At 48.7% G+C, this 25950-nt stretch overlaps 11 protein-coding genes and 1 long non-coding RNA gene across 13 annotated transcripts; 4 read left to right on the top strand and 8 right to left on the bottom strand.

Moving 5' to 3' along the window:
* Positions 1-51: 51 nt before the first annotated feature.
* On the top strand, positions 52-2970 carry LOC136184845 (cytoplasmic polyadenylation element-binding protein 2-like). 2 transcript variants are annotated; one of them, XM_065971836.1, is made up of 9 exons: positions 52-210; positions 263-984; positions 1089-1179; positions 1255-1488; positions 1561-1650; positions 1703-1821; positions 1890-2091; positions 2149-2243; positions 2351-2970. In XM_065971836.1, the coding sequence occupies exons 2-9, from the start codon at positions 310-312 to the stop codon at positions 2576-2578; spliced, it is 1734 nt and encodes a 577-aa protein (XP_065827908.1). In that variant the 5' UTR covers positions 52-210; positions 263-309; the 3' UTR covers positions 2579-2970. The 2 variants fall into 2 exon arrangements, with proteins under 2 accessions (XP_065827908.1, XP_065827909.1); XM_065971837.1 differs by having other exon boundaries at positions 95-984.
* Positions 2971-3426: 456 nt separating this feature from the next.
* Positions 3427-4512, bottom strand: LOC136184872 (protein phosphatase 1 regulatory subunit 3C-like). Its single transcript, XM_065971869.1, has one exon. It carries the CDS (start codon positions 4403-4405, stop codon positions 3575-3577), a length of 831 nt encoding a protein of 276 aa, XP_065827941.1. The 5' UTR covers positions 4406-4512; the 3' UTR covers positions 3427-3574.
* A 303-nt stretch (positions 4513-4815) lies between these two features.
* LOC136184842 (insulin-degrading enzyme-like) lies at positions 4816-9733 on the bottom strand. Its single transcript, XM_065971832.1, has 30 exons — positions 9540-9733; positions 9407-9483; positions 9320-9346; positions 8904-9007; positions 8775-8848; positions 8625-8720; positions 8446-8568; positions 8277-8389; positions 8131-8220; positions 8002-8074; positions 7850-7942; positions 7705-7796; positions 7571-7651; positions 7413-7516; positions 7256-7358; positions 7070-7192; positions 6940-7022; positions 6743-6887; positions 6580-6690; positions 6414-6534; positions 6164-6358; positions 6047-6114; positions 5889-5988; positions 5788-5831; positions 5659-5739; positions 5437-5584; positions 5320-5381; positions 5203-5266; positions 5089-5144; positions 4816-5041 (listed from the first exon to the last, which is right to left on the bottom strand). The coding sequence occupies exons 1-30, from the start codon at positions 9691-9693 to the stop codon at positions 4934-4936; spliced, it is 2913 nt and encodes a 970-aa protein (XP_065827904.1). The 5' UTR covers positions 9694-9733; the 3' UTR covers positions 4816-4933.
* A 57-nt stretch (positions 9734-9790) lies between these two features.
* On the bottom strand, positions 9791-10256 carry LOC136184876 (uncharacterized). The gene is made up of 2 exons (XR_010669440.1): positions 10035-10256; positions 9791-9974 (listed from the first exon to the last, which is right to left on the bottom strand). It is a non-coding gene; the product is annotated as an uncharacterized lncRNA (long non-coding RNA).
* Positions 10173-11630, top strand: LOC136184871 (protein MAK16 homolog). The gene is made up of 10 exons (XM_065971868.1): positions 10173-10194; positions 10248-10294; positions 10353-10462; positions 10515-10618; positions 10725-10799; positions 10860-10897; positions 10957-11011; positions 11073-11147; positions 11198-11296; positions 11346-11630. Exons 1-10 carry the CDS (start codon positions 10180-10182, stop codon positions 11586-11588), a joined length of 861 nt encoding a protein of 286 aa, XP_065827940.1. The 5' UTR covers positions 10173-10179; the 3' UTR covers positions 11589-11630.
* LOC136184853 (cytoplasmic dynein 2 intermediate chain 2-like) lies at positions 10818-13955 on the bottom strand. The gene is made up of 17 exons (XM_065971846.1): positions 13865-13955; positions 13653-13809; positions 13516-13597; positions 13284-13360; positions 13138-13230; positions 13010-13084; positions 12885-12951; positions 12737-12831; positions 12631-12687; positions 12492-12571; positions 12360-12433; positions 12202-12300; positions 11796-12147; positions 11597-11741; positions 11182-11537; positions 11054-11132; positions 10818-11000 (listed from the first exon to the last, which is right to left on the bottom strand). Exons 1-14 carry the CDS (start codon positions 13927-13929, stop codon positions 11612-11614), a joined length of 1503 nt encoding a protein of 500 aa, XP_065827918.1. The 5' UTR covers positions 13930-13955; the 3' UTR covers positions 10818-11000; positions 11054-11132; positions 11182-11537; positions 11597-11611.
* A 6-nt stretch (positions 13956-13961) lies between these two features.
* On the top strand, positions 13962-15921 carry LOC136184864 (STAGA complex 65 subunit gamma-like). Its single transcript, XM_065971861.1, has 7 exons — positions 13962-14107; positions 14161-14287; positions 14494-14654; positions 14910-14998; positions 15057-15178; positions 15231-15403; positions 15457-15921. Exons 1-7 carry the CDS (start codon positions 13971-13973, stop codon positions 15677-15679), a joined length of 1032 nt encoding a protein of 343 aa, XP_065827933.1. The 5' UTR covers positions 13962-13970; the 3' UTR covers positions 15680-15921.
* Positions 15685-18637, bottom strand: LOC136184847 (lateral signaling target protein 2 homolog). The gene is made up of 11 exons (XM_065971840.1): positions 18495-18637; positions 18164-18447; positions 17562-17826; positions 17485-17507; positions 17277-17426; positions 17075-17217; positions 16917-17006; positions 16752-16853; positions 16228-16682; positions 16011-16156; positions 15685-15948 (listed from the first exon to the last, which is right to left on the bottom strand). The coding sequence occupies exons 2-11, from the start codon at positions 18236-18238 to the stop codon at positions 15847-15849; spliced, it is 1551 nt and encodes a 516-aa protein (XP_065827912.1). The 5' UTR covers positions 18239-18447; positions 18495-18637; the 3' UTR covers positions 15685-15846.
* Positions 18552-20977, bottom strand: LOC136184856 (programmed cell death protein 4-like). Its single transcript, XM_065971851.1, has 10 exons — positions 20581-20977; positions 20301-20401; positions 20153-20230; positions 19962-20078; positions 19839-19917; positions 19723-19784; positions 19483-19574; positions 19311-19425; positions 19035-19253; positions 18552-18970 (listed from the first exon to the last, which is right to left on the bottom strand). The coding sequence occupies exons 1-10, from the start codon at positions 20834-20836 to the stop codon at positions 18740-18742; spliced, it is 1350 nt and encodes a 449-aa protein (XP_065827923.1). The 5' UTR covers positions 20837-20977; the 3' UTR covers positions 18552-18739.
* A 314-nt stretch (positions 20978-21291) lies between these two features.
* Positions 21292-22700, top strand: LOC136184873 (ras-related protein Rab-24-like). Its single transcript, XM_065971870.1, has 7 exons — positions 21292-21422; positions 21475-21546; positions 21612-21690; positions 21753-21820; positions 21873-21972; positions 22115-22237; positions 22295-22700. Exons 1-7 carry the CDS (start codon positions 21309-21311, stop codon positions 22381-22383), a joined length of 645 nt encoding a protein of 214 aa, XP_065827942.1. The 5' UTR covers positions 21292-21308; the 3' UTR covers positions 22384-22700.
* On the bottom strand, positions 22019-23991 carry LOC136184860 (CMP-N-acetylneuraminate-beta-galactosamide-alpha-2,3-sialyltransferase 1-like). The gene is made up of 5 exons (XM_065971856.1): positions 23517-23991; positions 23092-23459; positions 22994-23039; positions 22820-22939; positions 22019-22646 (listed from the first exon to the last, which is right to left on the bottom strand). The coding sequence occupies exons 1-5, from the start codon at positions 23964-23966 to the stop codon at positions 22464-22466; spliced, it is 1167 nt and encodes a 388-aa protein (XP_065827928.1). The 5' UTR covers positions 23967-23991; the 3' UTR covers positions 22019-22463.
* A 328-nt stretch (positions 23992-24319) lies between these two features.
* Positions 24320-25926, bottom strand: LOC136184861 (CMP-N-acetylneuraminate-beta-galactosamide-alpha-2,3-sialyltransferase 1-like). Its single transcript, XM_065971857.1, has 5 exons — positions 25493-25926; positions 25069-25436; positions 24966-25011; positions 24792-24911; positions 24320-24612 (listed from the first exon to the last, which is right to left on the bottom strand). Exons 1-5 carry the CDS (start codon positions 25910-25912, stop codon positions 24430-24432), a joined length of 1137 nt encoding a protein of 378 aa, XP_065827929.1. The 5' UTR covers positions 25913-25926; the 3' UTR covers positions 24320-24429.
* Positions 25927-25950: the final 24 nt, after the last annotated feature.

Below are 25950 nucleotides of genomic sequence, written 5' to 3'. Positions count from 1 at the left end.
TGTAGAAACCATGTTAGGAACGCGTCGACCAATCAGCGTCGTCCGTCCCTTGATCGTATCAAAAGAAATTAACACATGGTCACACGTTCTCCACTTTCTCGTCCGTCGTCGGGAGGTCGGTTCCCGCTCGATCGACGTCCGCGCGATTTTTCTCCTTCCGCTCTCTTTCCAGTCATTTGTCCGGGTCGTGCGCGAAAGCAGTCTCCCTACGTAATCAGCTGAAGCGCGCTCCCGCTCTCTCATTTCATTCACGCTCACCTAGGATACGGGCGTGGAGCCGCGATTCTGAAGCGATCGAAGAGAGAAAGAATGTCGACCGCCCAGCAAGAGAACCCATCGACCTATCGTCATCACCACCACATCAACGAAACGCTCGAACTCTTTTCGGGCTCGTCGTCGAGCGACCTGAGCGAAGAACTATGCGCGCTCAAACTCGAGGACGACAAAGCGGATAGCGGCGGTTCGTCAGTCGACGAAAAAATCGACAATCCGTGGGCCGCACCGCCGCCACCGCCGCCACCACCGCCGCCGCCTACACAGCCGTCGTCGCAACCCCCGCCGGCATCGGGCGTCCCGCAAACGACAGTCAAAGACTCCCTCCAATCTCCGTCGTCGAATCCGTTCGGATCGGCGAACGCGGGCCCCCCGATTCCCGATCCGATTCGATCGTCGTATCGAGCGCCGTGGAGCAATCACGGCGCGCCGACCGCCGCTCATACGCTAATGACGCCCAACATGCCGTGGATCGAAGCCCACGAAGCCTGGCTCGCCGCCACGAAGCGATCGCGCTTGAGCGCCGCGGCAACGGCGCAGGCGATGCGTCGCGCGCGTCTCGCCTCGTTGCCCGCCGATCCGTACGCGTGGTACGCGTCGCGCGGCGGTGCGAGCGGCCGTCGCGCGTCCAGTCCGACCGGTTTCGATTCCGTTTACGATTCGTACGCCGCCGTCGAGTCCGATCATTATTTGCTCATGAAGGCGCGCGCTGTAAGTACACCTAAGAGTAGTCGAAAAAAATTCAGTCATGATAGCGGACGAGATCCGCTACCCACACGTGTCATTTTTTTTCTCTCCCTCTTTTACCTACGCAGGATAGCGATTCGCGACGCCTCCGATCGCTCGAACAGCATCTTCTCGGCGGATTCGCCGCCATGCCGCCGCCTTACGAACCGATTTCACGCAGTAAGGAAAAGAATTTCTCGCCTTCCCCCCCCTTAACCTACCGCGTGCCGATTTGATTTCCTTCTCCCCAAATAGGCCGATTCTACTCCGACACGTTCGCCGACGACGAATCGTTGGCGTCGTCGTCGGCGTCGTCGCTCGATCCCGGTCCGCCGGGAAGCGGCGGCGGCGGCGGCGGCGGCGTCGGCGCGCACGATCTCGTCGTTTCGCCGGCGAGTCCGCCGCGATCGCGTCGCAGTGTCGCCCAATTGACCGAGTGCTTCTCGCGAAAAGTCTTCGTCGGCGGATTGCCCCCCGACATCGACGAAGGTGGGAATCCATAAACAAATAAAATTCTTTCTCGCGAAACGATTTCCGCTTTTTTTTCTTCTTCTTCTCTAGTCGAGATTCACGCCGCTTTTTGTCGTTTCGGCGCGCTCTCCGTCGATTGGCCTCACAAGGCGAACAGCAAGTCGTATTTTCCGCCTAAAGGTGAACGAATACTAAATAACTCGATTTTTCGTTCGTTATGTTTCGCGCTAAGGTTACGCTTTCCTACTCTTTCGCGAGGAATTCTCCGTTCAGAAGCTCATCGCTTCGTGCGTTCAAGAGGACGAGAAACTCTTCTACTTTGTCACGAGTCCTACTCAGAGAGACAAACAGGTGGCGCCAGACTCGTTTCCTACCTTTTCATATATACATCTCGTTCTCTGTCTCTCCATTGATTCAAGGTTCAGATTCGTCCGTGGTGTCTCGCCGACAGCGACTTTGTCATGGATCGACAGCAGTCGGTCGAACCGCGCAAGACCGTCTTCGTCGGAGGCGTGCCGCGTCCGCTTCGTTCGTCCGACTTGGCGAGAATCATGAACGAACGATTCGGTAACGTTTGCTACGCTGGAATCGACGTTGATCCCGAACTGAAGTATCCAAAAGGTGTTTTGGGGGGAAAGAATGTAATTCAGGAAACAATTGAATCTCTGTTTTTCGTAGGTGCCGGACGCGTGTCCTTTTCGAGTCAACAGAGCTACATTGCCGCCATCAATGCTCGTTTTGTGCAGCTTCAGTTGACTGACATCGATAAGAGAGTACGACTGGCTCCCCTCTGATGTCATTATTCGAAGGGCGATATCTAATATAGATTAGGGGTTTAGGAGACGCGGGGCTTCCCTCTTATATTTATCTTTGATTTCAGGTTGAGATCAAGCCTTACGTTCTGGATGATCAGATGTGTGACGAATGCAACGGGTTGCGTTGTGGGGGCAAGTTTGCTCCGTTTTTCTGTGGCAACGTCATGTGTCTTCAGTACTATTGCAAGCATTGTTGGGCCGCTGTTCATTCGGTTGGAGGAAGGCAGAATCACAAGCCGTTGGTCAAAGAGGGTACCGAACGTCCTCGCGTTCATCACATTTTCCGCTACTAGCCGCCTTGTTTCTTATCAGAGCACATTATTTCCCTAGTGACAACCATAAATTCACCATGGCGATAGTCATATTTTGAATTATTTTGTCTATTGGGGCTGTTTTGTAGACTCCATTACTTGATTTTAACTGTTCTATTTTCGTGCTGTTGCTCAAAGCCATTTGTTTGTATGGAAACGGAGTGTCCCACTATTTCTTCATAAACAGATTTTCTAGTATGCCAACCGTGTGTAGTGTAGTAATTTATTACCTTTTTAACATGGGTAGCCTCTAAGGATGAGTGTTCATGTGTGCGTTTTTTGGTGGACACGTTACTTTAGTTATAGAGTTGGACTGTTGTTCAAGCGGTTCTCTATTTCTGTATCGAAAATAAAGGCAGCTAATGAAAAACGGAGCCTGTGTCACTAGCGGCGGTGTCTTCTAATTGTAAAGAAAATAGGGACACTAGACTGGGGACTTCGTACCTTGGATAAACGAGGAAAATACATTGATAGGTCCGGCGAGTCGGCGACCGCGCTTCCTGGGCACAGCACTGAAGAATTTACCCCTTGATACAGTTCAAAGGAAGTGGCCCATAAATCGTGTGTTTAGAGAGCCGGCACAGTGATTCCTTGACGTCAAGAGGCGTGGTGAGGGGATCCCGCTTAACCGAGCCTATTGGAACAACGGCCACAGCTAAGGTGCACATCAAACGCAAGGCTGAGTCAGATTGACGGAAACCCGTTGGCGTCGCACAATGAAAATGCCATTCTACACACACCCAAACGGAACACGCCACAGGTATGGATTCCCCGTACGGTGAATGAACAGAGGTCAACGCGTAGGATGAGTCGCCGGCTGACCTTTGGGCTCGCTTCTCTTGCTTGTAATCTCTATTTTCATATACAGATCGAGAGTTCTTTCTACAATACGTATATCCGTGCCGTGCATCGCCATGCAAAAAAAATTCATTCAATAAGTTTCCTCGTACTATCTACAGCCGTTCGTACCTAGTAACTTTAGAGAGAGATACCGAAGACCCCGCCGCGCGATCCAGCGCCATCGTGCCACAAATCCGACGTCTTCTTGCCGTTCTTCCACACCGTATAGCATTCCAACGAGTAATTCTTCCCCAAGTTGTTATCCCAATACTCGACGTCCCCGCGCTCCGGCACGACGTAGCGAACGGCGAACTGAACTTTCTGTCCAGCTTCGACGCTCGACGGCACGTCGATTTCGAAAGCGAATCGATCGGTCGCCGAACCGCCCGCCGTTCCGTAGCCGCCGACGTAACGAGCCGCCACGTCGCGATGCGTCGCCCAATTGTCGGCGCTCCAGCGAACGGTGACGCGTTTTTCGTACGCTACGTTCTTCACGCGCACCGTTCCGACGACGCGAAGACCTCGCACGGCGACGTTTTCGAGACAGACGTTGTTTTCCATTACCGATGCGTTGAAGTTGGCTCGGCTCGACGGCTGCTGACAAGCGAGAGATAACGACTTGCACAGGCGACCGTTTCCTCGATGGGGTCCCGTTTTGGGACTACTGCTCGCCGACGTCGCATCGTCGGGTTCCTTGATGTTGAATACGCGAACTTGAGCGAGAGCGAGACCGTGCGTGTCGGCGAAGCGGACTGTTTTTTTCGGCGATAGAGGACGATAGCCGACGCTTTTCGCTCGTACGAGACACGGTTTGTCGTCGTTATCGTCGTCGTCGTCGTCGTCGGAGCTCGTCGAGTCGACGAGACGACGGAAAGAGGACCAGCTCGGCGTTTTCAGTATTGTCTTCGGTTGGGGCTCGCGTACGAGCCCGTTTGCGAAAGCGAGAGGCGCAACCATAGCGCAAGACATCAGCGACGCGCTCGTATCGCCGTCGGCCAGATTCGTAGTGCTCCGCGTAGCACCCGACCACCGTCGAGCTGTGTGTGTACGATTCTGGTCTGCGACTTCCTGTTCGGACTGGTTTTGTTAGGACACCACCGGTGCACATGAGAGGGAGCTTAATTCGGTTTGCGGTCACGTGACTAACGATTGTGCCGACTGAATGGACGAATCACGCTGCATTTAGGATAGCTGCGCAAGCCTCGCTTCTACGGTTTCTTTAGAGGAAACGAATCAAGAGGAAAAGAGTCGGAAACGAAGAAGCGAGCGGCGCTGCGCACGCCCTGAGCGCGTGCATCACGTGCTGAAGGTCCGCTCAGAGCGTGATTGTCGAATTTGTTCCGGCGGGGTATCCCTGCTTCCGCGTGCTGCGTACAGTGTACCAGTGAATATCAAAACGATTGCACTATACGCTGTCACGTAGAGCATGACCGGTTACACCCACGTTCGTCTGGATATCGCCATGCATTCTAGATGAATTAATTAGCGTCATCAACATTATGTCACCTTCTCGTCTGTTCGGCTCTTCCAGTCGTCGTACGGTAGCACAATTGGACAGAGAGGCAAGCTCGCTTTCCACGTGTTTACGTCGTCGATTGCCTGCGGCTGCACGAAATTAAAACCGGACAATTCCGGACACTTATCTCGGACACCTGAGAAGGAAAAAGGGCGTGTCGAAGGTCGTCCTCTGCCACTTCCAAATCACGATCTGCAAAAAAGCAACGGGTTGTCGTCGTTATAGTGACGGTGGCAGACTCCAAAGACACCTTTGGTCCCGCAAATCCGAACGACGAGTTTGCGTCGTTTTGATCCCGCCGACGCGACGAGATCCTAATGAGACCGTGACGTAAGAGCGCGCTCAAAGAAAACAACCCTCCACGCACGTTGTAAAAGTGAACGACGTCGCCCAATTGCAGCGTCTTCAAAAAAGCGACTTCGACGTTGTCTTTATACAGAGAACCGTGAGTATACTGCACATATAAGCCACGACGCTCGATCACCTCGATCAAAATTGTACTGACGTGAAACGATCTCCGTCCAATATTTATTTGCCTCGCTCACCAGCTTCTTCGGCTTCACGAGACGTTTCGTCGCAAGCGCGTTCACCTGCTGACTAAACTCGCGCTCGGAAAGAGTCTCGAGTTCTCTCTGAATAAAAAAGGGGGAAAAAAAAAACCGATGCAGCTACTGTAGGTGTCGGGGACACGGTATCTTTTCTGTACCTGAACTCTACGAAGAAAAGCTTCGATTCGAGATTCGACGTAGAGCGGATCACGCAGCGATTGTATGAGAAACCGCAAACCCTATAATCAAAGTAGAAAATCGGAAACCAAACGCTATGCACAGTATACCTGACTTCCGTTGCATCTGCGAATGCCTGAATGAACGAGATATCCTAGACAGAAGGAATTAGCTACGTGATGCCGTGCGATCTCCTTTCCGCGTTTCGTGCCCAGTTGTTCCTGCGTTCGGAGAACGTTGAAGAACGACTCCTTGATCAGCTGATTGAACAACTCCAAAAGCATGTTCGATCGAGTCGACTGCATTTCAGTCTACAACACAACGATTACTGTACACACGTTAATTCGCTGCATGTGCCGTTCAAAACACCTGCAAAAACATCTCCACAGCGGAACTCGGGTGAACGTCGTTATCGGCACTAAAGACGAAATCGCTCTCTAAGGAGACGACTCTGATTATCTGCGGGACGTTTTTCTTCGACTATACTGTCGGGTAGCTGAACGGCGCGATGACGCGTGAGTTGCGACGGGAGAAGCGGCTTCGTAGTCGCGAACGTTTCTTCTGTTATGCTGCAGAGGTCCAACGCCTCGACTTTAGTCAGGTTGCCGTGGAAAAGAAGTTCGAAGTGAAGACGAGCGAGAAGCGTGGGAACAAAATTGACTACATCAGAAAATGCGACGCCTAAATGCGAGACAATGCTAAAAGCAATGTTAGTACTATTTCCCGTCTATTCTACCTTCTAAGCTGTCAGCCAGTTCTTCCTTTTTCCAAGCCTTTTCCTCCAGTAGAAATGTCGTGTAATAGACTGCGTGCTGATTGGGAGCTTCCGCCTTGAAATTCCTCAACGATCTTACATACTAAGCAGAACAGGTTACGCTAGGCAAAATGCATTGCTAGCTCACCATGTCCTTGATCTGAGGAAATCGCTTTTCGTCAACGCTAAAATCGACGGCCTTCTGCAGCACTTTACGAAGGAAAACCTTTTGTTTGTCACTATAGCCACGAACGCGCATCTAGGAGCCAACAATAGTAGAAAACCACGGTTTGGGTGTCTTTGTAGGGTACCTGTAGGCCGTAGAGCGTGCTTTCTATTTGATACTCGAGGCCGCTGATCTCCGCGGCGTACGAATACTCGTTTAACGAGTCTTTCAGCAGTTCCACGTACAGATGGGTCATCGTGCAGGACTTGGGATCTTGATAAGCAACGGGACTAAGAGTTGGGTATTAGGCAGAAAAAAATTTGTTGACGTATATAGACGCACCTCGTGATGTCTAGGTAAAGGCACGATTTCGGCAGAAAGAATTTGTCGTCCTGTTTATACCAAAGCCGAACAGAAGACGTCTCCTGGAGAAAGAATTAAAAAAAAAAAAAGCTTTGGTGCATCGACTCGCCTTGATCAGCGTTGGGAGTGAGGGAGAGCCCGACGCTCGGGGGAAAACGCTCAGATTCGTGGGAATAAATTCATTGACAGGAGGTAGATGAAGATCCGCGTTCAGCACGACGTTCTTCCAATTCTAAATAGAAGGCGTTGCTCCCCTCCCCAAAAAGAACACTAATATTGAAAAATTCGAATGCACCTGTATTACACAATCCTCTATTTTCTCCAGAGAATAGTCCGTTCCGTACCATCCTTCTTTCCTGTTCGTTTTGCCTTCGAATGTCTTTGAAACGACTCTAGTTCTGAGAAACACCAATCATTATATAAAGTTGTCTAACGAGGAGAATGCACTGTACCGAACAAAGTCGGGCTTCAAGTACGATAGCACGAGTTCGATCACTTTCGGTTTATAATCAGTCATAAAGTAATGTCCACACAACACCTCTTTTAGAGGAAATTCCTGCGACGAAAGAAATTGGATACCCTTATTGGATATGTAGAACTACTTTCTAACATGAAGATTTATTGCCGTTTCGTATGAAAATTGCATGGGATTTTCCTTGTCCTTGAACAAAAACTGAATCTTACTCAGTTCCTACAGAAAAAAATGTCAAGAGTGTTCCAAGGGAGAGGGGTGGGGGTCAGTACCGCGCATTCCCTATATATCCACTCTTGAATTGGCTGCGCTTGGAGCATGGCAATGTACTGGAAGACAACCGTTCCTATCTCGTGAATGTGATCTAAAATTTTGACGCTTTGCCTCCTATCTTGAAACGGAGTCCGATTATCTTACCAACGCCGTTTTCCGTCAAATCGACTTTGACTATGAAAAACGAAAATCCCTTCGCGCCTTGGGTTGGCCCGGCGACGAGCCTATTGCTCCACCCTTAGAGAAAGATATTGAGAAAATATTTTTTGAGGGGAGAGGAGTTTCTCCCTCCTGACCCTTTGACTTCAAAAGTGAAAGGACGCTTCCAGGTCCTTCGTGACCGAGCAGGTGAGCCACGTAATGAGCTGGCTAATAAGCGGTTAGAATCATTGCACTTTCGCTCTCTATATCCCCGGGGGTCTCACGTTCGTTTTATAATATTGATGCAAATCGGGAATTGGAAACGTCATCTGAAACATTCGAACGTCTTTGACAGGGACGACCTGTTGATGAATCTAATCACGCGACAAATAAAAACGCGAGAAACACGACAGTGGATATAAAAGGCGACTTGGAGGTATTCAGACGTAAACGGATGATCGAGCCATTCGGGCACAACGACATTCTTGTCGACAACCGAAGTAAGGAGATCTCGAACTACTTTCGTTAGATCATCGAGAGATTCTACGTTAGGGAAGACTGAGAAAACGAAGGGAGATGGACTGCGCAGGGGGCCCGACCTCGAGCTACTACGACTAGCGCCATCGCGTTGGACGAAAAGAATCGCGAGTGATAGTCCAGTAGCGCTTTTCTGACGTCGATTCCTTTGGACGAGGGCTCAGTTTTGAGAGTCGATTTGTTTCCTTAGAAAGAAAGATTTTTTCGTGTACGTCGCCTTTCAGCCGTCGTTCCTTCTCACCTGTTCCGAATTTGCTATAGGGATGAGCGGGATTGCACGTGGCCTTGTCGAGCTGGTGCAAGCGCCAGCTGTCCGAGTTGAGATTCTTCACGTTTTCTACGCGGTCGGATGAAAACGCCTCGAGTGAGAGACAGTTTCATAAAGGCAAACCTGAATCAACTGCGTTCACTTCGCGATCCATAGCGTCGGCAGTAAAGAGAGGACAGAGAAAAAATTGAGCAAATCTAAGGACAAGAACTTCGTCATGTGAGAGAGTCTCCTTCCTGCTTTGATGTCAACCTGTCCAAAGCTTCGGCAAGGCATTCGTGGGAAACGTCGAAATAGAATGTCGTGTGTTCTGACGACGTGAACGCGTTCGACATCCCACCGTGTGACGTCAAAAACTGGGAAAAGGGGAACGTCATAACATGTCGAGGAGACAAATCAATCAATTGATTGTTATGTAAGTAAGAATAGGAGAGAGAGAGAGTAGGTTGGGCCTATGCTAAAAAATCACCTTGAGTCACCTTGATAATTGTATCAATAAACCAACGTGTCAAAAAGTAGGAGCTAATGAAGTGCCGGTTCCTGTGCTCTAGTTGTACAGCTACCTCTACCATACTCCAGGTTCCTATGCTCTACAGTTGCACTCGTACTCCAACAGACAAGTCCCGAGTATAAAACTATCGTATGAACGGAATTTATACGTAGTGTACCTCTGTGAAGTCGTTCTCCTTGGGATGCTGCGCAAGAAATGAATCGACTCGCTATACTCTGTCAAAATTATTTCTTCTCTAAAATACTTTTTCCGATCCAAGAAAGACCATGTGCTCGCAAAAGTGAGCCAATCCAGGAATTTCGATTGGATCGTTCATGTGACCTAAGATTCATTCGAAATCGTTTCCAAGTGCGTACGTTGGCTCAAATGCCGCGTACCGCTGTGCACGTCCATGGCCGCTGCCGCTTTATCCGTAGACGGATCGCTGACAAGGAGAACCTTTAGGTTGTTCTTGAGAACGAGGCCCCGATAGAGGGACCCGTCTTCGGGCGACTTGATAACGTCGTCGACAATTTCTTGAACGTCAAGCATTCGAGGAAGCCTTCAATTCGCGAGAATTGTGTAGTTTTACGCTGCTAGCGCGCGCTAGCTTCGACAATAAATGCCGAGAAATGAACGAAACGCCACATACCATACACCGTTTTATGCATAGAATGCAGTACAGACAGAACGTGAAGACAAAAGAATAAAAACTAGTGTCATTTACGCATTTATTTAGCTGCGGGCGGCAAATCGGTCTTCTTTCCGCCGGATAGGAGTTTTTTGACCGCGAACAATGTCAGAAACGTGCCGGAGTAAACGGCAAACACTACCTAAAAAAGCCAAAACATAACTCCCACAACTTCAAGCCAGCTCGGCGGTGAAAATTTTACGTTTCTGCGACCCTTGATTGAGGTGGTGTTAAACATAGTCGGAGCGGCAACCTCATTCATTTTCCTAGAGAGGAAGTTCAAGGTAACTGCGTCGAAGCTGTAGGTAGTCCGGGAGATGATTTATCTTCGTGCCCCGTATAAAAGCATGCAACACGACGAGGTTTCTCTTCGAAAACGACGACTTTTTCGACGTTTCGATAGCTTCCTTTCTAGCTCATCTGGCAAAACATCAAATACGGATTCTGCTCGTTTAAATCCAAGTGAGTGCGTCCTTCGCACACCGATTTCTTCATCGTCCGACTTTCTTTTGATCCGTAGAACGAGATCGACGACGTTCTGTCGCAATGAATACAATGTCACGGGACTCTGCTCAAGACAAGCTTGCCCACTGGCCAACGGACGATATGCGACCGTTAGAGAAGACAAAGGTTCCAAAGCTACTCTCCGTATTGTATATAAAAAATAACTGTTACTGTCAAGGCGTTTGTTATTTGTACATGAAAACTGTCGAAAGATCGCATTCTCCAGCTAAAATGTGGGAGAAAGTCAAGCTGTCGAAGAATTATCCTACAGCTTTGAAGCAGGTTGGTCAGGGAATTTTGATTTTGTATGGTTATCCCGCAATAAAAAATTACATCTACGTTAGCTTGAGTTTCCTATTGGCATGTGGTAGTTCTGTTTTATCGTTAGATTAATGAGCACCTGATGTATTGGCCCAAATTTTTGATCCACAAATGCAAGCAACGATTCACGAAAATCACTCAGGTACGTTTTCTATTGGTATGAGGGGAAAATGCGTTGTTTACTTGAGCCATTGCTGTGCAGTATCTCATTCGAATGAGAAAACTCACACTCAAATCACAGTACAGCGAGACCGTACCTTTCTTTTTGATCAACAACTCGATTTCTTATTTGTGGTTAGCAAGAAGCTCGTTCCTCTCAACAGAAAAGTGGAAAAACGAGAAGCTAGGCGAGAGGTGTGATACACTCCTTTGTCACAGAAACGCGCATTTCTTTACTTTGGAATAATGCTTCTAGAAAAAGGCTCTCGTTGCGGCTCACATTGATACGGCCATAGAAAAGGAATTGCTTGAGAGACTAAAAAAGGGAACGGTAGGTTTGGTCTATTGGATGTGGTATTACTTACCACCTGAGATTTGTAGTATGGAGATATTTACAATTTTCCCCAAGCAACTTTTGATAAAGTGATGGATCAGGAGGAAATTGAATCTGAAGGAGAAGAAGAAGAAGAAGAAGCCGAGGTAGATGACGTCAAATTCCGTCTAGCCGTTGTATCAGACTCCTTTTAAGACTGAGGAAGACGAGGAAATAGAATTTGTGGCGGAAGAGGATTTCGAAGAGAGCGACTTGAGCGACATTGAGGAAGATCGCGATGAGGAGGAAGAGGAAGAGGAAGAGGAAGAGGAGGAAAAAGACAACGCCGTGGGAAGTTCGTCAAAACGAAAATCAAGAGGAAAACGCTTAGAGATAGAATACGAGGACCTGCGGCAGAGCGATAAAAAACGAGCTAAAATTGCACCACAAGATTTTTAGTTATCTACCTGATAATAGAAAATTTAATCAAGCGTTGATTGAGCTAGTTCGTCCAATTCGCGAATTTCTCTAGGACCCTGAGTCGTTAATTGATCGCTGAGCTGCCACACTTTGACAGTGCCATTCCCATCACCGCTGGCCAAAACATTGAGACTACAAACGCAAGTCAAAAATTCGACTCCCCAGTAATCCATCCTCAACGATTACCGTTTATTATTGAACTCCATCGCATAGACGGGTTTCCCGTGGTCCAATGTGACGACCGGCGCTATTCGACTCGCCTTGAGATCGCAAACGAGAACGTGCCCGTCGCTGGTCGCCGCGCCGAAGACGAGCGGTCGCACGGGCGACCACTGCGTCTTGAACACGTAGCCGGGACCCGGTTCGACGGTGAGAATCGGTTTCGATTGGAGCATGTTGTAGAGACGAATTGTCGCGTCCGTGCCCGACGTTAGGAGAAGATTGCGATGGAAGGGAGAGCAGCTCGCGCTGTAGACGGGACCGTGGTGAGGAGTAAACGAAAAGGTGATGGGAGACGAACGGGGAAGGGTCGAATCGTCTAAAGAAGAAAAAGGTCACAGGTAACGACTAGTTGCCTTAGCATTTCTTTCACCTTGGGGGTTTTCTTCCAGTGAGCATTTGAAGACGCCGCCGCCTTCCGTGCCGGCGACAAATAGGCTTCTGTTCTCGTGTGAGAATGCTAGAGCCGTTGCTTTGCAGAGAAACGACTGACTGATGTTTTTTTGCTGAGTTGAGTGAGATGTACTATACCTCCCATTGGAGTGTCGCCTCTCGCTTTGCTAATTCTTAACCGACGCGGAACGCTCTGCGTCAACAAGACGTAACTAGAAGAAAATGCAAAAACACTGAGAGTGACCCATGGAAAGTACGCCATTTATTTACCTGTCGACCAGTTTGAGTTTGGACGCTCTCGGAACGATGTCCCATACGAGTATGCGTCCGTCACTACCGGCACTAACGAGCTATTAATTAAGATACCCGGCAATTTCTCGTGTAAGATCTCAAAGGGCATTTCCTTTACATAGTATTTCGGTTTGTCTGGTTCTCCCTTCGTGTACGGATCAGGAATCCACTTAATCTAAAGCAACTGCGCGTGACGAGTATAACAAAGTGCGCCTCTACTCTACCTGCAACACGGGCTCCTTATGAGACTCGTCCCCTATGCCAGACGATGCTACAACGGGTTCCTCTTCGCGACTAGTATCCCACACTATGACCTCTCCTAAAGAGACGTTTTGGATCTCGGGACTAAACCTCTGTCTTCGACCAAAATACCGCTTAACGTTCCGCCTGCTATGAGTGAAGGCAAGTGCGGGTGAAACGCAATACTCATGGGACTCGTCTGTAAAAACCAAACGGCTTTTAGAGACAATTCTCTCTCTCTCTCTCTGTCCTTTTACGTTTAGCTCAATTGAAACGTCTGCTTTCGTTGAATTGACTACGCGTCTGTCGACGTTCCAAGTGCAAACGAACGACTAAAGGTTTTCTTTTTGATTATAAAAACGGTCTCTTCTGTTCACTTAGTTACCTTGTGTGAAGACGACGTCTCGCGATCAAATCTTCCATATGCTACTCCGACGACGCTTCCTGTCGAGTTCCACGACAAATCAGTGCATTCCAACTAAATGGTTGTGCATAATATACGTAGTGTGATTAGCAAATCACGTTTTCTACTTCGTCTGCTGGCAAATGGTTAAGTGTGTGAAGGCAACTGACACTTGTCAACTGATCCGACCAAACCACATCATAACCTATATAATCAACTATTAATTAAACCCTGTACTTTCATGATCTCGATCATGTACGCGCTGAAATAATTTTTTAGTTGCTACAAACCCTTAATTAACGCTATCCAATGATAATGCATAAGGGTCCAAAATTTTGTGAAGTCTGACAATATTTTTACCGTCGAATGCACGGCTGTGCAGATTCTTTTCCAATTGAAACGAAACTTCAGGTTCAACCCGAATTAAAAAATCCAAGAGCTCCTAACAAAGAAATTAAGTACGGTAAAAATTTTTTTTTATGGCCGTTCGCCCCCACTTGAGAGTCGTTCTGCGAAGCTGCGACGAAACGTCGCCAGTCGTCACCGTCGCCTTTCTCCTCCGTCTGCACTTCGATTTCCGATCGGACGACTGTCTGACTCTGTTTCTCGTTCGTGATAATCTGACTCGTTTGGGCGGACGACTCTTTCACGGCCCTTCGAGGCGGTCAATTTTAAGTCGAACGACATTTCCAAACAAGTGGCGGCGTACCGATGCTTCTGCCAGCACGAATCGAAGCCAACTGAATCGATGGTCGCGTCCGCAAACAAATCCATAGCCGGGCTCTACGACTCCACGAGTTTCCCGACTGCGAACGATGTTGTGGGGCGAAATTCCCACCGAAAGATCGATACCCCAAGTCGAAATTCCCGAACCGACGCCGTCCGACTTCATCCAGCCAAGAATGAAGGCCGGACCGTCCGCGTCCACTCGAACGCGACCCGCCGCGGAAAAGTGAGCCGAAAATCGCAGCCTACGACGTCAGAATTTACGAGCAATTGCACTAGATCTCGGCTTTGCTATCCGTTGAATAAGAGAGGAGAGAATCTGTGCCTGCACAACGTCGAGATGATAAGCCACATTCGTCTGATGCGCAACATCGTCGCCCAAGCCCAAAGCAAGCAGAAACTATTGGCAAGGAGGAGGAGGAGGAGGAGGAGGAAGCAGTGGCGTATACCGTATAGTATAAGATTTGTTAGGTCTTAGCTTTAGAGGAATTTTTAGTGTAGCAGACTAACCTATTGCATGTAGAGGGTCAAATTTGTTGGCCTTGGATACGCCACTGCATGGGGGGCGAGGGAGTTGTTTTTTTTATTGCTTACCGTGCTATTGATACGTAGAAGACGGAACGCGTCGGGGCTGCGGATAATTTGCTGTTGCCAAAGAGATGTCCCAATCCGCCGCATCGCTTTTTCAAAGGGAAATTGCCACGCGGCGAATTTTTGCATTTGGGAATGAGACGCGACGATGAAGACGACGGAGACGCTGGCGGCGAAGCCCGGTATCATTATGCATACAGTATGCATTCAGGGTAGATATAAAACATGTACGCTGACCACCTGTCTAATAGTAAAGGAACTGTCATTATGTACTGGATTAGCTGTAGCGCATATTATTATTATTGGACGTAGTGCATATTATTATTGGCCTTGTTCAAGTGTATAGTCCGTAAGGCGGCCACGAATTTCTGGCGCAATCGAACAATTTCAGTCATAACTACCAGCCTTATCTGACTTCTTTCTTTGTGATATCACAGTGATTTGCAAAGAGAAGTTGACCCGTCCTCTGTGCGAAAACTGATGAAGAAAGGCGTTGAAGCAACTGTCGCTCACGCTGGCTACGACAGTCTGTACCTCCCCTCTCTCTATATATATATATTCCATACCTCTATTCTCTCTCTCAGCTGCCCATGATTCTTGCATCGAAATTCTAACCGACGTGCTCGGAGACAATTTGACGAAGATGTGTGAACTCTTGGGTGCCTATCGCGACGACGAGCGACTTCACGGCTCGTCAGGCTATCCTGTGAGATCCGTTCTGTTTTGCCCTCTTAGCAATCGTTCCAATTGGACTGTAGGATTGCATGGAAAAGATGTTGCGAGCCATTGGGCTTGACGGCGTCGAAGCGTTGCAAAAATTTTGGAATGAAAACGTGTGGGAATTCGGAATCCGACTCGAGAAAACGGCCGAGTCGCTCGAAAGAGATTTTTACGTTGCAAAGAACGCATGCAGGGAAATAAAACAGGAAGGGTGAAAGAGACTTTTGATGATGGGTGGTGGGTTTTGAGACTTTGTTTTCGTAGAAAGTTGCCTGATGAAAGTGCGGCTACCGATAGCGAAGTCGATCCCACGTCGCCGGGAGTTGCATTCACGTCTCATAGTGACTCTGACGTCAGCACGCCCGGCTCGTTTCTCTGCAGTCCATCTGCAGGAAAGTCAAAAAAATCAAAGGTCAAAGGAGGACCGGGTAAGACAAAGAGACCTAAATCCTCAACAACGTCATCGTCGTCATCTTCAAAAAGGTGAGGACGTCTCGTTTCTAATTAATTTATTACAAGCGGTTCTTTCGTACGTATGGCAGAAAAAAAGTTAGATAAATTACAGATTGAAAATAGAAGCGTTTCTCAAGCAAAGGCTTGGGGTTGTATGGCGTGTACGTATGACTGTATGTATATAACGTATAAATATTATTATTAAATAAGACGCTTTACGCATTGATTGCAAACGCGAACGGGACGATCATAGCCGAAATGAGGCAGCGAAGCGACGTTACTCGAACACGGAGCGCAGAAAATCTGAGCAAAGGAACGACGATTTAGTTACTCATTCAATCTCATTTTTTCTCTATCTCGCTCACTTTTCCGCAATTCCTGCAGTGGTGTCGTCTCCTGATCAACGTGAAGGCGACGCGACAGTCACTGCAGCCGACGCTCGTCTCGTCCGATAACCACACGGGCGGTTCCTGCACGGAAGCCCTCTCAGACACTTCATCATTACCGGCAGCTAGAACGAGACGAAAAAAAACCCGTAGACTTCGTGGTGGAGAAGCGTCGTGCCGTCTCCGTCTCTCTCACCTTTGTTTCGTTGTTTCAGCGTCTCCTCCTTGGGAGAATGAGGCGGCTCGTCTTCGCAATCGTCGCCATAGAGGTCTTCCTCCATCTCCTCCCCCGGCGACGCCTTCTCCTCCTTGGCTTCTCCGTCATTCGGTTGCCGTGGCACCGGCTCGTCGCAGACGGCGAAGACGCCTTTTAATATGAGACGCATGTCTCGCGCGCTGTTCGTCTGCAGTTGATCGGCGACGCCAGACACGGCGACGAATAGTCGATGCAATAGATCGCGGGAGTCGCGAAAGGCGTTGCGAGGATTCTTCGACTCCTTGTCGCCGTTGTTTTGACTCGTCGACGATTCTCGCTTCACTTTCGTCGGGCGGCCCTTGTCGTCGCGCTCGAGCGTGCCGAGGCCCTCGGAACTGCAAAGAGCCTTTTCCAATTCGGTCAACTCGTCTGACGTCAGACATCGGAGAAGTTCTCTGGAGATAAGCAAAACCGTAGGTGTTGAACCAAAAAAAAAGAAGATGTCCCCTCCTCCTATATCTGACCTGATTCGCGCGAGGAAACCCAATTGAAATTGAAAGCAGATCGGTATCTCGGACAGCTTTCGATCTAAATTGAGAGGACCGTCGGGAAAGACGACGAGACCACTGGAATAGAGAAAAAAAAAACAATTTCAACGTTGACGAAAAAATCAAATTTGCAGGACTCACCACACGACGGCGAGACGCGGTATGGCAAACATGAGCATGGGATCATAATAGTCGATCATGTCTTGATTCAGATAACCGAGTTTGATGGCCCTAAATATAACGTAGACAGTCAGTGGAACGTGACTCATCGTCCAGGATATTCCATTTCCTGCGCTCACCTTTGAGTGGATTCGCTGAACAAGACGATGCACTCCTGCAACTTTTCGTACTGTTCCGAGCTCAGACTGGCGCACATGCTGTCGATGTATTGCAATTCGTATTCGGCCCAATTGTGATCGAACCAACAGAGAACGTCCTTAGTCTGATCGGATAAAGTCGTCCTGCGTTAGTTTCCCTTTGTCTTTTTCGCTCTTTATTTACCTCTTTGGAATACCCCGTGACGTCATCGATGCTTTGTCGACGCAGGGCGCAACGTACGACGCCGATCGCGGCCAACGTGTGCTTCGCTAACGAGCGCAGCGTCAAGGATTCGACTTCGCGATTTACGATAATCTGCCCGCTGGCGAGAATCTAAAAGAAGACATCCTTTCATTCGGGACTTCTCTTCCGCTGCGACAAGCGAACGCACCTCGGCGCTGTGCCACAATCCGCCTAAATTCGAGCGCATAAGATCGATCCGACTCGATTCGACTCGCCAACGCTTACCGTTCAATGTATCCAAGTTGATTTCGTCGGGGTATTTAACGCGAAACGCCCGCGCGGCTCGTTCGCCTTCGGGCACCGCTTCTCGCACGCACTGCGCGATCAGATCCATAAGCGTTTGCTGGGCGGCGCGCACTTCACGTTGTAGTTCGCGCGTCTCGCTTATGTTTGCCGTGCCGCGTCGCTTGCTTCGCTGCAAATCGTCGACGAGACGCGAGAAATCGCGATCGGCGTAGTAAAACGCCGCGAGCGTGTGCGGATCCGATTTCTAAATAAAAAAATAAAATAATTTTGACTTGTGCATGCACATTTGGGTTGTCATAGATTTTGCGGTCGCGCGGAAGACTTCGCCGCCTATCTTGTGGTCTTGGGCATGAGGTATACGTCTTCCTGTCGGCGCCAGTTCGTAGCTTGGGTAACCAATTTTACACCAGACCGCGCCCTTTCGGAACTGCTACCACCCGGTGTACTGTGGTGTCTGAGTGTATAGTAGTTACGTGTGTAGGCACTAAGCGACCGCGGGGTTCGCACTGGGCCATCTGACGCTCGTGTATCGATGCGCAATAGCGTTTTGTCTAATTTTAAGTCTATGCGTAACGCTATACCTTTGGTTTGGAGAAGAGTTTGCGTAGGCTTTTGAGAAAGGATCGTCTCGTCGTTGTCGACATCGTCGTCATCATGATGATCGCCTTTATTGTCGACTGTCTTCGGTCCGATGCTTTTTCCCCAAGGACTGACAGTGATCTGCTCGCATCCGCTCCGCGGGTCCAGTTCTTATAGTTCAAGCGGAAGCGGAAGTGAGTACGTCGGTACGTGCGTCACAGTGACGTCAACGCGAAACCGCCAAAGAAACAGAGCGCAGGTGACATCGACCGAGCTGCGGACTCCACTGCATAACACTTCACAATCGAGCTTCCTCTTGCATATAAAACCAACCTGGTTATACACAAGAGCATACCTGTTCCCATCACCCACAAATAGCCTCGCCATCAATTAGACTCACATCCTTATTTTTAATAATCCACCTACAGAGTAAATCAGCTCCTGTGTTAGGAGACGCTCTCCTAACGTAAACGTAAAACACTTAGCTTCCGCGAGACGATACCCCCATCGCTCAACACAAAAGCAACCAAACGAGAGAAAGAGAGGAGTCAAAAGTCTGAATCAAGAGCGCTTCCCGATCAGGAGACGCTCGAAGAGAGCCTCCAATTCAAATCGTTCGGAGATTTGAAAGCGCCGCCGTCGCCTTCGCTCACGAAACGCTTTCGACCGCGCGACGGTATAGCGGCGGAAATCTCCCGCGACATGAAGCCGGCGTCGAAGCAGGCGATGACGAACTGCTCGAGAACGTGCTGGGCATTGGGCACGTCGAGACAGATGTCCGATAAATCGCCAAAAACGCGCAAAAATCCCTACGGGAGGCGGACCACCAGCGATTTGTTTATCCTATTCAAATGATTCGACTGACGAACTTACGCTTTTCATTTGGCCCGGCGTGACGACGTTGCTGTCGGTGAAAAACTTGAGAAGTCGTATCATCTTCTCGGCGCACGCTTTCGTGCCGCGTTCGAGAACGAGAACAACGGCCTCGTAGACGAGCTCGTGATGAAAGTGAGGCACGTCCAAGTCGAGAAGACACCTTTCGGCTTCCTTGAGGTCAGCTGACGACAGGAACTCCTCGAGCAGAAGCTTAATCTGAGAAAAATCAAATTTCTCTCGTGCGTACGTAGTAAGGGAAGGGTGAATGCGTACTCGATTCACGAGAACTTTGACGGGTCGGCGACCGCCGCCGACGCCCCAAACGTTATCGAGCCTCATCATGCCGTGACTCTTTTTGAGCAGAATGTTGGCATGCTTAAAGGCACTCCTGGAGAAAGAAAACAAATCGCTTGGCAATGGAAGCTAAACGTAGGAAAGGAAGCACTTGGCCAGCTCGGATCCGGTCTTGTGGTTGGTTACATAGACGGGCGGAAGGCAATCGTCTGCGACAGCGCGAGCAATAAAAGACCCCAAAACCTAAAAGAAAGAGTCGAAACTTTGAAATTTGACTTAGGCATTGAGGATGATTCAGAAAGTAACAGATACGAGACACCTCTTAGTCCTCAATTTTGAGCCCCAGTACTCTAAACACCTTATCGAGACGCCCATCGGCGCTTTCACTTACCTCTACTGCATCTGGTGTGTCCAAAACCAGATCCTCCAAATTAGAAACCAAGCAATCGAATCCTAAACGAAGAGCGCGCCACATAAATATTATCCTTTCGAGAAAACACAAATAACCTTTCATCATCTCATCAGCACCAATGTATTCCCCAAAGAGATCGGAGAGCATCCTGGACGTAAGTTCGCGATGATCAGCCTAGATAACATTGATAAAAAATCCCAAGAACGGGTTTCTCCAACCTTGTGCTCCATTGCTATGGAGACAGCGACACGGGGTACTTCGTATCGATGCGACCTGATATTGAGTTCTCTAAGGGACTCGGCCACTTCGTATATATCCCCGTGGTCATAATACTCCTAGGGGAAGGCGGGGAAGTGAAACGTCTAATTAGAGCACAATGCATTTTTTCCAATAGACAACACATCCTCACTTTCACAATCGGTTCCACGTATTTTTCCAGTTGGGCTTCGGTCAATTCCGGTTCAATTGTATCCATAACGTATGGATCCTTTTTTTAAAAAAAAATTTACATTTTTTTTCTTCGTTCGGCGTGATGACAAAAAAAAGGTTTTTCTTACGTCGTCCGAATCGTAATTCGGATCGCGCGAGTCCTTCGCCGGGCTGGCGTCCTCGTACGATTCCGTCGCCTTTCCCCACGTCCCCTTGCCTCCAGCGCCGCCTGCGAACGAGAATCGGTGTTCATCATTCAAAAAGCGTCACGCGACCCATGACGTCAATCCCTCGCTACGCCCCCTCTGGCTGGCTGCCAGTCTCTCGCCAACTAACACAATGGATCGTTCTCGAGTTTTTGCGCGATCGCGCTTGTCCGAAAAAGATCGCTCGTGCATGCACACCTACCTTTCTTCGGCTCTCCTCGCATTCCGCTTCGCGATTTGCGATCCTTGAACAGCTTTCCTTTGTACGGTCGAGCTTTGCTGCACTTCGAGGGCGGTCCTCGCTTGCTAGGCGAACCTGGCGGCAGAAAACCGTTCTTCGCTTCGATTTTTCTCGGCGACGATGGCTCTTTCGACGGACTGCGACTCAATTGTTCGATGAGCTGTTCGACTTCTTTGTCTTCGCTGCAGCTGCTACTGCCGGTGGGGGCGGCGGCCATTTCTCTTTCTTTGCGCTACGCTGAGCTGACCGTCAGCTCAGGCTGGGACAGGAAGGGGACTTGAGAGCGATACGACGGCGACGGGGGTACTCGGGCGGCTGCAGCACACGGACAGGGGACTGGCCGAGAAAGCGTTGGGGACGATTCTTACGGTGATTGGGATCACGTGAGCGCTGCCATCACTCTGGTTGGACGACGGAGCTGACCGAGTGACGTCAATCATTAGGCGACTGCGATATAAGAAGCTTCGTTAGAGAATGCGATATGCGAGCAAATTAAACTTTTCCATCGCGTCACGTGGAGATAATTTAAGCACTCCTGATTTTTGGCTGGAAAAATCATTAATCTCTAGTTCCAAATTTTTGGCTGCATCTTAATTCATAATAACTGCTATTTCACAGCAAGTTCACCCTGATTTTTATTTTTCAATTAATTGAGCACTTTTATAACGCGCGCTAGCCTCTAAATTTCCATGGCTGGAAGAGTCGATTTGAAGGTCGTTCTTCTCGGCAAGGAATATGGCGGCAAAACGAGTCTCGTAGAGCGCTACTTGCATGGCAAATTCGGTTCGATTCCATACCAAGCAGTAAGTACAATCGACCTCTATCGAAAACGCACCTTCAGCGACAGTGCTTTAGACGATTGGAGCCGCCTTTGGCGCCAAGACGGTCTCACTCCAAAACGGCTCGTCGCTTACACTAGGAATATGGGTATACTTCGCAGAGACAGGGAGAAACGAAGCTCTAACCACGCCTCCGCATTCCTTTCTGTGCAGGACACAGCGGGCGCCGAGCGCTACGAAGCAATGAGCAGGCTCTATTATCGCGGCGCCAAGGCGGCAGTCATTTGTTTCGGTAAGAACCGCATCGTTTTCGAGCCGTTCAAGACTTCCGGTTCGGTATGCACGTGCTTTTAGATCTGACCGACTCGTCGAGTTTCGAAAGGGCACGATTCTGGGTCAACGAATTGAAAGTGACCGAAGAGGTAAGGCACGACACTTTGACGTCGCTTTTCCAGTTGTCACGTGATCTGTTAGAACTGCAAGATCTTTCTTTGCGGGACGAAGTACGACTTGGTGCAGGAGAATCGCAAGGCGCGTAAAGTCGACGCAGTCGCTATTGAGAAATTCGCCGAAGGCAAGAATGCACTGTCAGTTTCACCTTATTTTATGAACATGGCATATGCATGTGACCTCATTTATTCTCTTTCCTAATTGAAATTCGTTTGTAGACTTAATTTTAAGCTTAAATCTTGTCTGAGTACAATTTTCCTTACTAGAAACGTCCGCCCCAATATGGGAAACGTCAGCAAAGACCGGACATCAAGTCGACGAGCTATTCGCCAACATCGCCGAGGCTTTCAGTGAGAACATCACACCAACTATGGACCAGAAAGATCCAGGTACAGTAGCAGCCTTGCAGCCTGACTTGCATCTCCTACACAAAGCCTTATATGCAGCTACGTTCAGCCGTGAAACAATAGACATCAGCGCCTCGCCTAAAAGAGCAACAGGCAGCAAATCCAAACCGAAGTGCTGTGCCACGTAATTAATTAATTACTCTTGCTGTTTGCATATGTATGATAAAAGCAAAAAGAATGCCTAAACTTGCGTGAAGTAATGTACTTATTACGGATTTCCTGGATGAAATCGGATGATCTTGGATTCGTTGAGTGCCGTTCGAACGTTCTCCTCGATGTCGGCGTCGTGTACATGCGTTCGACGAAAAGGATCAACGCCTGTCCTCTCACGCTTATCGTAGTAGTGATCCCAGTTGCCGTATTTGTTCCGACCGAAGCCAAACACATCAACCTAGAAAACGTATTTCGTCCCAATCTCATTTCGATCAACTAATTAATGAACGAAAGTGAGGCTTTGTTACTTGTTAGTATATAAATTAATAAATTGAAAATCATTGTACTAAATGTTGGCTTGCAATAGACTTTGTGAAGGGACTTGATAATGTATATTATGAGCGAACTTGCCTCGTTGCACACGTGGAGCGCCCATATAAGCGCCAGACCGCCAGCTGAAGTCCACCGACCTTTTCCTTCAAACCATGTCTTTGACACGTAGTGAATAAATTCCGGATGAATGACCATTCCCTTGCGAATAGCACAAACGTAAATAAGACCAACCTCTTGAAAGCAGATACTCACGTTTGAAGCGTCGGTGTTCACGTGAGTTGGAACCCTCGTCCAACCTCTAGACATCCAAGAAGTTTCCCAATTCTCTAAACACACCCTCACCCCCTCACCTTGATATATGATGCGTTGAAAAAACGCTTCTCAACCACTCAATGTCCAAAACCTTAAACGGAAACAGCACCAGCTTTCCTTCTCCTCCATAACTGAGAGCACTCTCCGGATAGACGAGATGATATGTCGTCTTTGTTCCGACGTCATTCTCATATCCCTTTATAGGAGCCGAGTTCATTCGTATGACAGCGTCAAAGGAGTCGATCTCTTTGCCGTGGCCAGCGCCTCGCAGGTTTCCAGCTGTTCCGACCACGGCGCACCTTCGACACGAAATCGAAGGCAAAAAGGGATCGGCACCGGGAATAACGGTGAACAAATCGTTGGCCAATTCGGTAAAATCGCGATCGCTTTTGAACGGTTGCAAGTGCTAATTAATTAATTAATGACGTCAAAAATCGATTTTTTGTGTCGCTTTATTTCCTACCCTCCACCAATTTCCGATCTTCGGATCGAGAGTTTTCGTATTCTCCGTCAACATCACTTTCACGTCCGAATGGTATTTCGACCTGATGACCGGCGGGAGATTGGGATCGGCGAGCAGTGCGCCGATGTCGCGGCACTTCAATGGAGTGGGCTTCGCTGCGACTCGTGTCGTTGGAGGACGAGGTGGTGGCCGTGGGGCCCCTTTCAGCGTTGGTGGTGGCCGTGGGGCCCCTTTCACCGTTGGTGGTGGCCGTGGGGCTCCTTTCACCGTTGGTGGTGGCCGTGGGGCCCCTTTCACCGTCGGTGGTGACCGTGGGGCCCCTTTCAGCGTTGGTTTAGGCGGAGGAACACGAACTGTCGACTTCACTAGATGGAATCCTACACTGATGGTCGTGACTATGAGGACAACATAGAAAACGCGCGTACGACGACGATACGCATCTTGAAGCATTGAAGCACGGACTGCACGCGCGAGAGAACCACTGCTGCGCGCGCGCGTTATTTCGCGTCCCGCTCCCGCTCCCGCGACAGCTCTGGGGAGCTGCTCTGGGGCGCCGTTACGAAGCTGCCTAAAATCATCAGATGATTAATTAAAATCCATTTGCATTCCACATAATTATTAAAATAAAGATCCAGGTACAGTAGCAGCCTTGCAGATTCAGGTACCGTAGTAGCCTTGCAGCCTGACTTGCATCTCCTGTATACACAAAGCCCTCTATGAAGCTACTACCTACATTCAGCCGAGAAACGATAGATATCAGCGCCTCGCCTAAAAGAACAACAGGCAGCAAATCAAACCCGAAGTGCTGTACGTAAGAAATTACTCTTGCTGTTTCTACATACAGTATACACGTATGATCTGTATATGATAAAAGTGAAACGAATGTCTAAACTTGCGCGCAGTAATGTACTTATTACGGATTTCCTGGATGAAATCGAATGATCTTCGCTTTGTCGAGTGCCGTTCGAACTTTCTCTTCAATGTCGGCGTCATGTACATGCGTTTTACGAAAGGGATCAACTCCTGTCCTCTCATGCTTATCGTAGTAGTGATCCCAGTTGCCGTACTTGTTTCGACCGAAGCCAAACACATCAACCTAAGAAACCAATCTCTTTTCAATTAAATAATTAATGATAACGAAGTGAACTTTGTTACTTGTTAGTATATAGATTAATAAATTGAGTAATTCTAAATAAAGCACTGTCTATTTGCATGCAAATCATTGTGCCAAACGTTAGACTTTGGAGGGATAATGTGTGTTCTGAGTAAACTTGCCTCATTGCAAATATGGAGCGCCCATACAAGCGCCAGACCGCCAGCTGAAGTCCACCGACCTTTTCCTTCAAACCATGTCTTTGACACGTAGTGAATAAATTCCGGATGAATGACCATTCCCTTGCGAATAGCACAAACGTAAATAAGAAAAACCTCTTGAAAGAAGATACTCACGTTTGAAGCGTCGGTGTTAACGCGAGTCGGAACCCTCATCCAAGTTCTAGACATCCAAGAAGAAATTTCCCAATTCTCTAAACATACCCCCACCCCTCCTCACTTTGATATATGATGCGTTGAAAAAACGCTTTTCAGCCACTCGACGTCCAAAACTTTAAACGGAAACAGCACCAGCTTTCCTTCTCCGTCGTAATTGTGAGCACTCTCCGGATAGACGAGATGATGTGTAGTCTTTGTTCCGACGTCATTCTCATATCCCTTTGTGGGAGCCGTGTTCATTCGTATGACAACGTCGAAAGAGTCAATCTCTTTGCCGTGGCCAGCACCTCGCAGGTTTCCCGCCGTTCCGACCACGGCGCACCTTTGACACGAAGTCGAAGGCGAAAAAGGATCGGCACTGGGAATGACGGTGAACAAATCGTTGGCCAATTCGGTGAAATCCCGATCGTTTTTGAACGGTTGCAAGTGCTAATTAATTAATTAATGACGTCAAAAATCGAATTTTTTGTGTCGCTCATTCCTACCCTCCACCAATTTCCGATGTTCGGATCGAGAGTTTTCGTTTTGTCCGTCAACATCACTTTCACGTCGGAATGGTATTTCGACTTGATGATGGGCGGGAGATTGGGATCGGCGAGCAGTGAGCCGATGTTGCGGCATTTCGATGGCGTGGGCTTCGCTGCGACTCGTCGCGTTGGACGAGGTGGTGGGGCCCCTTTCGGCGTTGGCTTAGGAGGAGGAACACGAACTGTCGACTTCACTAGTTTTGCCGTGATAACTCCGTTTGAGACGTCTTCTTGTCTCATTTTATCGGGCTTTGATTCGGTGGCCTTCTCGCTTGGTTGGAATCGCTCGGACGAGTTGGTTCTCAGATAGAATATTACACTGATGGTTGTGACTATGAGGACAGCATAGAGAACGAGAGTACGACGAGGATACAACATGTCTGAAGTGTGTACTAGTGCGTACCACTGCGTAAAAT

The sequence above is a fragment of the Oscarella lobularis genome, chromosome 3, assembly GCF_947507565.1.
Source record: "Oscarella lobularis chromosome 3, ooOscLobu1.1, whole genome shotgun sequence".
Taxonomy (NCBI): Eukaryota; Metazoa; Porifera; class Homoscleromorpha; order Homosclerophorida; family Oscarellidae; genus Oscarella; species Oscarella lobularis.
Note: the sequence above shows the minus strand (reverse complement) of the source record. Positions and strands in the feature narration are given on the sequence as shown.